Source organism: Lampris incognitus, chromosome 20 (genome assembly GCF_029633865.1).
Source record: "Lampris incognitus isolate fLamInc1 chromosome 20, fLamInc1.hap2, whole genome shotgun sequence".
In the NCBI taxonomy this organism is placed as follows: Eukaryota; Metazoa; Chordata; class Actinopteri; order Lampriformes; family Lampridae; genus Lampris; species Lampris incognitus.
In genome coordinates, this window is record NC_079230.1 from 16,086,151 (window position 1) to 16,096,016 (window position 9,866).

Sequence of the window (9,866 nt, forward strand, 5' to 3'; positions counted from 1 at the left end):
ATCAAGCAGGGCAGGAAATCTGAGAAATTACAGATTTCCCTCCCAGAGAGTCTCTGAGGTAAAAGACGTCAATCCGGGCCCTCTCATTTCGGAGACGGCCCACAGTTTACCAGCGGAAAGAATTCCACTCGTGTTTCCTCACATATCCTCATCGCTCTTCTCTCTCTCCTCTCTCTCTCTCTCTCTCTCTCTCTCTCTCTCTCTCTCTCTGTCTTCCCCCCATTTTGGTTTCGTGCTCGTACCTTGCACGGCAGGGTCGAACACATTCTGCTGAAAAATTACTCAGAGGTCCGTCGGTGCAAAATCTTTAAGCCATCCCGCATCTAGTGCCCGGCTTTTTTCTTCCCGGGCTTGCTTGCACAGTAAGGAAAACGCAGCTGAAATACCGATTTGTCTTGGTTAGTAATTGGGTATGCTCCCCTTTCATGCTGTCTGAGTAAAAAACATTTTTTGTTCTTCGTTCGGGCGGTAAGAACCCAAGATTTGAGGTCCTGAAGCTGACACTGATTTTTTTTTTGTATTGGTGTGGATAGGCAGGCGGTTTACTAGAAGCCATCATTTAACTTCAAGTCCAAAGTGGCTGAGAAAATAGCATGGAAAAGAACGGACGTCTCTGGCACAAGGTTGGAATGGCCGACCGTCGACATGCTGGCCGCATACCAAATAAAATCCTGCAGTTGAAGTAAAAACATGACTATGACCCTGCTGTTGATCAGTAGAAACATCGTAGTGTTTCTACCAAAGTACATGCTGAAGATAACGTGTGTATGCCTGAAAATAATGGATGTTGACAAGAACATGATGTGTCAGTCAATGTTCTCATGCTAGACTTACTGACCCCCCTCTCTCTCTCTCTCTCTCTCTCTCTGTTTCTGTGTGTTTGCAGACTCGCAACAGTCAGGAAGCCCCAGTAACAATGAGCCGGGCAAGAACCCTCCTCCAGGTATGTACAGTACCAATCATCCTCTCTCTCTGTCATCGCTCTATTGTTCCTCTACAAATCCCTGCGGTACGGTGGCCTGCGTGCACCATATCCTCCCCATTCCAAACAGTCTTAATCTGCCCGTCAGCTCTTTGACTTTCATGTGACCTGACAATAAAAAGAAACGAAATATACCACTCGTTTGAGTAAAAATTATGTCGGGGTCATTAACTGTCCGACCACATTTCGGGTTTTAATGCGGGAATCTCAGTAACTATGTTGCTCTGAGAAGGAATGAGGCTTTGGCTGTGAAATTGTTAAAACAAGTTGAGACAGTTGCTGTAAACCGAGGTGAACCCTCGGTGGAATTGTCCCAAGGGGATAAATGAAGTTGTGTCATATTGTACGCCTCGTAAAGACCATGTCTCCGTATGAGATGAGACGCACTCATCTCCATGTCATCCAATAAGAGGAGACCATTGGTGTTTAGTTTTGCATGGACCGTCTGCGGGGGAATCAAATTTTACCAGCTCATAAAAGTTGCATTGTCACCATCCCGGCGGCAACACCGAACACATTGTGTCGTGAATTGCATGAAAGAGAAAAAAAAGAAAGAGTCTTGTCTGTGGAGACGCTCAAGATCTGGAGTGAAAATTTTACAACAGATTGCCCCTTTGGCTGGTGTACTCAACATGTCTTGGCAAATCGGCAAAACGGCCGTCTGAGAATATTCTCTGACAGCCCTGTTGCTCCCCTGGATTGACCTGTGCTGTGTCGTCATGATCCGGGAATGAAAATAGTTCGGGAAGCGTAATTAGTTTTTTACCTCAAGAGCAGGTTCTGCCGACGTGGGTGCCAAAGAAAACACGCGAGCGAGCCAATGACTCAGCGCCTGGGAGGCCCTCAGCAATGGCACGGCTTCCCACCAAAGCCATTGGCGCACTGGAGGCGTTACACTTTTTAGGTGCCAATCGAGGCACCCTCCCACCCGCCTATCTTTCTGGCATGGCCCAGAGCGCCTTTGGCAATTACATCAAGGCCCAGCCGGAGCCATTTGGGTGTCAATAACTTGTCTGGCTGTTTTACTTGACTGATGGCCTCTTATTAAGGTTGTTGAGCAAAGCTGGCGATTTTGTAATGTCTACAGTATGCACCAAAAAGCTTGGAGGCTTAGCTGAGTAGGGAACTATCAGGGTTGATGGTAATTAACCTTTTTGCTTGTGTATCAGACGAATAGAGTTTGAAACTCTGAGAGAAGGTAGTACTTGTTGCTCTGGAGAGTAAAGGTCCTTTTTTGTACAACACCGGGCATTTATCAGAACATTGGGCAATCCGTGTTGCATGCCATCCCCATTGTCTCTCATCCACACTGCAATAAAGCAGAGTGTCATATTTATTGTGAAGTACATATGAGGGTATTATAATCTCTTATCAGATGGAAACAACAGGATCTACCATCACTTGCGCATGTACACACACAAACACACACTCACGCACAACGTGTCACCGAGTCGGTGCATATTTAAAGAAATTAATAAACCAAACCAGAACTACAACATGCAGAATATTTAATCATGAATGAGAATGATCAGAATAATGTTCACAGCATTGTGGGTTATAATTTCATAGTTTGCTCTCATGATTCTCATGTCTGCAGTTTACTTGGAGGACAGCTTCATCAAATCGGGAGTCTTCAGTGTTGCCGAGCTGGTGCGTGTGTCCAGAAGTGAGTTCACAAATTACTTTAATTGTCTTCTTACCTTGTGCCCTCTGATTTGTTCAAACACAGACCCGGCATGTAAGTGTGTCCTGTCTTGCCTTTGCGCCACGCACAAAAGCATCTGACTCTGCAAACCAAAATGGTGGAAGGCGAGGGGGATCTTAAATCGAGCAAACGTGCAAAATTGTCACATTTAAAAAGCAAAAAAATAGCAAATCTGTGCTCAAAATTACAACAGCATGAGGTGTCTGCTGTGACTCCTAGCTGTATTCGCTTGACTCAACCTTGGCGAATCCAGTTTAGCAGGTATCAGAAGAAGGACTCTCGACTGAAACAGCCGTGTGTATGAATGAACATGTGTGTGTTTGTACAGACATGCCTTGCCCTCCCCCAAAGCCGTTGATGGTTGTTCTTTGAGGACTCTTGGGTCTCTGCTCGCTGTGGGCGCTGTCTCCCATAGGCAACGCTCACCTGTAGCGCTGCTGCTGTAGCCGGGGACGTGCTCGTGCCTTCCAAGGAATTCCATCGCCAGCGACGGCCCCTACAAAGGAGACATACCAGTGTCCTTTGTTACACGGACCACTCATACCACAGTTTTAACCACGTGTTTGTTCTGATGTCAAGCGGCGGTAGCGCTCAATGCTAGCTCAGCGGGTTAAAAAATAAATAAACCTCAGCATACGGACAAACCCCGGCACGGGTTTGTGTGAGGATCATAATACACGACAGCAGGGCTTGAATTGACAAATAAAACAACCACTGGGGCATTGTGGGAAATCTTAGTGTTACGATCTCAAAGGGAATTTTACACGATCTCGATATATATTACAATACCTGCTTACTTAAAAATACCCCCAAAATTGAGGTTCATCACATTGAACTGTTTGGTAATGTAAAGCATAGTATCAAACCAACACTAGTTTTCAACTAGTTTTCAAGTTTAGGTTGTAGATCTCGCGATCATTAACTCAGACAACCACATTGTGCATCACGATATGACGATTTCATCCCGGTAAAAGACGATGAAAGATGACATTGAGTTATCGCCCAGCCCTCCGGAGAGCACTGATCTTGGTGTGTTAGTTCGTGTTTCTCGGCTATAAATGCCCCAAAGTGCTGATAAATCTTCCTCGGACAAGGTTACCTTAACTGTCTGACACTTTTGCACTCTTAAAGATGCAACAGTTTTTCGGCGCCTTAATCCGATACGCTCGTTAGATATTCCTTGAACGATGCAGTTGCCCCCCCCCCCGCCGTTGTTTTCCTACTTGCCCCCTGACCAGATGGCCGGTCCGACTGCACGTTTGCTCTCGTGCGACCCAGCCCCGTTTGAGTAAGGTTGACTGGAGTCAAAGTGGAATTTTAAAAAGGTCGACAGACGCGCAGGAATTGTCAGTCACTCAGCCAGGCGCTCCCGGGGTGGATTTCGGAGCGGCCGCTTGTCCGTCAACGCGCTCCTCTCTCAACTCTCCAGGCTGCTGAGACGTTCTTTGAAGTCCGTCGACGAGAGAGCCGGAGTTCAAGGCCGGCTCGCGATTCAACTTGTCGACGGGGATAGGATACTCATTAACGGCACATAAGAGCCTGGACTGCACTTGTACAAATATTTTCTAAATATAAAAGGCCGCATATATACACGTAGGCTCCAGTTCTGAACGTTCAACTGTACGTTCTCTGCAGTCAGCCCGGAGGACATGGGAACAAATGCAGTGTTGTGAACAGCACAAGCTGTTGTTGTAGGAAACTAAAACACAGGGAGGTGCTCAACTGTGCTTTTCTTATGTTTTAACTTTGCAGCATTGTTTTTCAAAGTTTAAGCAAAATAATAGTCATGATAATATCTCATGATTTTGCAGTACAGCTCAATGGCATTGCAAGCAATGAGTCTTCCAAAGAGCATAAGAGAGAGACAGACAAAGGGAGAGAGAGACAGACAGACAAAGAGAGAGAGAGAGAGAGACACAGACACAGCGAGAGACACAGACAGAGAGAGACAGACAAAGAGAGAGAGAGAGACAGCTGGACAGAGTGATGGCTAGAGAGAGACACACACAGAAGAACAGAAGAGAAATTCACAGAGAGAAATACTAGACAGAGGGAAAGAGATAAACAGACATAGAGAGAAAAATGGACAAAGTAAGCGAAAGAGGGACAAATGGACAAGGAATGAGAGACATAGAGAGAGAGAGAGAGAGAGCAAAAAAGACAGAGATAAATGGACAATGATGGAAAATAAAATCGAGAGACAAACAGATAAGAGATATAGAGAGACAAATGGACACAGAGAGAGAGACAGACAGAGAGTGGGAGACAGGCAAACCAAAAGAGAGAGACGGACAAAGAAAAAGAGAGAAAGAGACAGAGAGATAAGAGACCACTGGGGCTATCCTTTGCTAGGCAGGGGAGAAGAAAAAAAGACAGTCGTCTCCTTGTCAGGGCTCCTGGTCCGGCAGCATTCCTCCACAGACAGGCTGGTATGGGTCGCGGCAGCAGGGGCCTTGCCAGGGCCCCGGAGGGCTGCCAGGGCGGAGGCTGGCGGAAGGATCGTGCCAGTGGTGAACCTCAGACCACAACAGACGGCAGCACACACTCCAGCCTCTCATCGACTCCAGACCAACCAACCGCCCCGGCTGTGGGCTCCCTCACAGGCCACACACTGGAGACAGAGAGAGCGAGCCTGTGATTGATTGAATAGCGAGAAAGAGAGAAGCTGTGGGGGGAAAAGAGAGAGAGAGAGAGAGAGAAGGGAGGAAGATGGGTGGCGGGCTGCTTTTGTTCTGTAAACATTCGACCGTCCTCCCTTGTAACAATATCCTTCACCTCGACCGCAGAGAGAAAGGGAACACCTTGTCTGCTGTAAATCACCAGGTCGGGGAAACTGTGCCGCTACTGCGGCAAACGGCGGCGAACAGTAGCGGCCTCCAGAGGACCTCGGCGGGTTGTTAAATCAGAATAAGGCCGAGACGGCACTCCGATTTTTCTATAGGTGCAGAAATGATTCATAATGAAATGTTGCCAAGTGGATCGTTTTCCATGCCGAGGGGGCTGTTGTGTATAAAGAGGAGTGTGAATCTTAATTTCAGCTGTCCCTGAATGGAAAAGAGGCAGAGCGCATCACTCAACATTGCTCGCGCTCCCGATTCTTTCTTATTTGGTGCTAAACGCAACCATTGTTGCATCTTGTAATGTCACGAGAATTGTTCTGTCTAACACTAGGAGGCATCATAATGACAATGCTAACAGCAAAAACGAGTCCCCCCCTCCCGTGCCTTTGCAGCTGTGTCACACTGTGGTTTTATTCTTGTGGTTACAGTATAGTAACTGTCGCTCATCTAACATAAAGCTGAAAAGGGTCCATGCTGAAAGTTTTTGAATTTGATTGAGATGGAAAAAATCTTTTGCGTTGCCAAAAAGAGTGACGGAAACAGATGCTGAATTCCTCCAATGCCTAGTTGTCCTTGTCAGCCTTTCTCCACTAGACACTTCAGTTTGTTTTTTTATCTATTTAGTCCTAGTCGGGTGTTTGATCCCTTTATTATAATCCAGTTGATGCAAATAATTCACGTTTGGAATTTTCACGACTCTTCCGCAGTGCCCATCACCCAGGGAGCAGGGGTCAACTTCTCCATGGCCGACATGCCCAGCCAGCCCTACTACCACGACCTGAACTCCAGCGTGGGCCTACATCGCTCCCTCTCCTCCCCTCCCGGCAGGTCAGCAGCCATCACTCTTCCGTGTTAGAAGAAGTTTGTAGATGCGCCAAAACCTTAAAAAAAAACACAACTTTTTGGGAGAAAATGTTGCAAAACAATCTTTTGGTCAAGGTACAATTATTTCCTGTTAACTGCAGTCCTTGACTGTGAATGATATTTCGATTAGTTTGCCGCAGAGACTACATCCAGGTCTGGGATGTCTATTTTTAGTGTTGGTAAATAAGGAAAAAAAAAAGTATTGTGAACAATGTGACCTGAGATTTCTTCCTTATTACTTTAAATTATTGAATATAAATATAAAGTATTCTGACTCTGATTCTGATTAACACTATGCTATGGCCATAACGGATACAATAAAACCAACTTCTTCATATTATGCTTGTAAAAACCAATTAATGGGGCGTCCGGGTGACGTGGAGGTCTATTCCATTGCCTACCAACACGGGGATCCCGGTTCGAATCCCTGTGTTGCCTCCAGCTTGGTCAGGCTTCCCTACAGACATATTGGCCGTGTCTGCGAGTGGGAAGCCGGATGTGGGCATGTGTCCTGGTCGCTGCACTAGTGCCTCCTCTGGTCAGTCGGGGCACCTGTTCAGGGGAGGGGGAACTGGGGGGAATAGCGCGATCCTCCCACGTGCTATGTTCCCCTGGTGAAACTCCTCACTGTCAGGTGAAAAGAAGCAGCTGGCTACTCCACACATATCGGAGGAGGCATGTGGTCGTCTGCAGCCCTCCCCCGGTTCGGCAGAGGGGGTGGAGCAGCAACAGGGACAGCTTGGAAGAGTGGGGTAATTGGCTGGGTATGGTTGGGGAGAAAATGGGGGGAAACCCCCCCCCCCCCCCAAAAAAAATTAATATATCATCTCTCCACAGCAAAAGGCCCAAGACTATCAACATGGAGGAAAACATGGACACCAGTCCCACTGGACCTGACTTCTACTCCTCACCCAGCTCACCCGCCAGTAGTCGCGCAAACTGGCACGACAGAGACGGAGGTGATTTTCCAAAATTTATGTATTTTTTTTATCGGTCTGGGGGGGAGTCTCTTGCTATTTTGCTGGCGATGGCTGTTGGGAACAGCCTCCTGCTGTTCGCCAGTAATCGTTTTGTTCAGAGGTGCCTTGCTCAAGGACATTTCAAGAGAGTGAGTGTGTGCCCTACTTTCCCCTTTGAGTCGCCCACGTATTTTCATGTGCTTTAGGGAATGTGCCAACATTTATTTACCAGTGCCACCACCAGTTTGTTGTGTGTGTGTGTGTGTGTGTGTGTGTGTGTGTGTGTGTGTGTGTGTGTGTGTGTGTGTGTGTGTGTGTGTGTGTGTGTTTTACTGTGCATGTGTAAACGTTCATATGTGTTCCTGTGTGCGTGTACTCAGAAAAGCAAGGTACAGCTAAAACTACTGGGGTGGGGGGAGTGTGTGTGTGTGTGTGTGTGTGTGTGTGTGTGTGTGGTGGTGGTGGTGGTGGGGTATTGCAGCCACAGTTATCAGTAATACGCCGGTGGAAATAGCTCCTTTCAAAACGAACACCTCGTGTCATTCTGACACCGACTGAAGGCACCGGATGAACTTTCAACCCTGTAATGAACTGCTCCTATTTCCTACGACCGTTCTGGCTGCAGACGAGCGAGCGCTGCACCTGGTTCCTACTCATGTGCTCCATAAAACATGAACCCGCTCAACTCCGCTTTAAATGCATACCAGGACGTGGACGGCCGCGGGCATCGCCAGACACATAAATATCTTGAACACATTCAAACTGCAGTGTAACACGGAGCTCTGCAGTCCCTTACAGTCGTCCCCTACACAAATCAAGGGTTCCCTTTCAGCACGTTGTGTTGTCCTTTGTGCGAGCAATTTGGTTCCTGAAATTCACGACTTTGTAGTTTAAAAAAACACAGATGTTCCCGTCCTCCGAAACGTAAATATTTTCACCGGCATATGTGTTGACACAGCTAGCAAATTTAATCTTATTCCAATATGAATTTTACCACCCTGATGCCTGCGGCCATTTTGCACGAGTGGTTGTAAAGAAAGCTGTTTTAAGACCTTTTTTTGTTGCTGCGTTTTCTGCTTTATTGAGACAGGACAGCAGAAAGTAACAGGAAAGAGGTAAATAAGGGGATTGGATGTAATGGACGGTCTGCAGTATACGGGCTTTCTCGCGGAACCACCTGGAAGCCCCTGGAAATTTTTTTAGAAAAAAGCTCGTTTCAAATAGCGGATTTCCCATAGTTTAATGAAAGTCCTCTGATGCAGGTAATTGCAGCCTTCCCTTTTGTGTTGTTTGGAAAAATCCTCATTTACAAACCTGTATGAAACGCGTTGAGGTACGGTGCTGCAGGGCATGCGCGACAGAGCCTCTCTTATCAGAAAATCGGGGCCTTATATATCATGGTGGAACTTGTGAGAAAATCCTTCATCAGTAGTGCGCGATTCTTTGATCCTCTGCCTCCTCCTGTTCGCACATCGGTAGTATGGAATTAGTTATGAAGTTATTCTCATATGAAAGTTCAAAGTTCAGGTAGGGAGCTGATGAAAAGCTCGTTGCATGAAAGTATGAAAGATGAAACGCGTGTGTGTGTGTGTGTGTGTGTACATGCTCCTATGATAGAAAGAAATGTGCATGTGTGTATCTGTAGCAGAGAGCGAGTCTGTTCTCTACAAGGATTACTGTATGTGCATGTCTGTTCAGTATGTACAGTATGTGTGTGTGTGTGTGTGTGTGTGTGTGTGTGTGTGTGTGTGTGTGTGTAGGTGTGTGTAGGTGTGTCAGTCGGAGTCGGGGCAGGTGTAACAGCTTCTGTTTGTGCTTGACTTGGATGAGTGCACTCGGTCTCAGCGGAACTGTCGGCCTCAACAGGTGGCCGGCCCAGTTGGCGGGCCAGCCTCGCTCTTATTCTGCAAACCCCCGTCACCAGCACTGTGAAGGAGAGACAGAGATAGAGAGGGAGAGTGTGTGTGTGTGTGTGTGTGTGTGTGTGTGTGTGTGTGTGTGTGTGTGTGTATGTGAGAGAGAAAGAGAGACAGATCCTCATGGGACAACTTGCATGTCTCATTACCTTGTCTCCTGGTGCAGAGCTGAGCCCATCGCCCTTTTAATTAAGGCCTCGCTGTCCCGTGTTTCCGGATCATTCTCCCTCTCTCCTGACTTCTCTCCACACTGCCGCCCATACCCTCACTCCCCCGGCCCCTGGATCCAGCCGGGAGCGTTTTGTCTTACTATGACACAGATGAAATGACTACATAATAACTAATATATTCTTTTTATATATATATATATATATATATATATATATATATATACACACACACCCGCACACACACACACACACACACACACACACACACACACACACACACATACACACAATAATTGGCTTTAACACTAATATTGACTTGCTATGCTTTTGAGGACTGCTCTCTTCTGCATCTCTAGATTGGTTGATTGGTGGATTTTGATCGGTTGTGAAGCTGCATTAAGAAATCAATTAGCAATCGTTAGCTTAGGAT

At 46.8% G+C, this 9,866-nt stretch overlaps 1 protein-coding gene across 4 annotated transcripts in view; it reads left to right on the forward strand.

Moving 5' to 3' along the window:
• LOC130130558 (nuclear factor 1 B-type-like) overlaps positions 1–9,866 on the forward strand; it is a 71,842-nt gene that overhangs the window by 45,196 nt on the left and 16,780 nt on the right. For all 4 annotated transcript variants that reach the window (XM_056300267.1, XM_056300269.1, XM_056300266.1 and 1 more), the window contains exons 3-6: positions 887–943; positions 2,580–2,648; positions 6,235–6,355; positions 7,229–7,350. In XM_056300267.1, the coding sequence (XP_056156242.1) occupies positions 887–943; positions 2,580–2,648; positions 6,235–6,355; positions 7,229–7,350 (369 nt within the window). The remainder of the gene's footprint in view (positions 1–886; positions 944–2,579; positions 2,649–6,234; positions 6,356–7,228; positions 7,351–9,866) is intronic.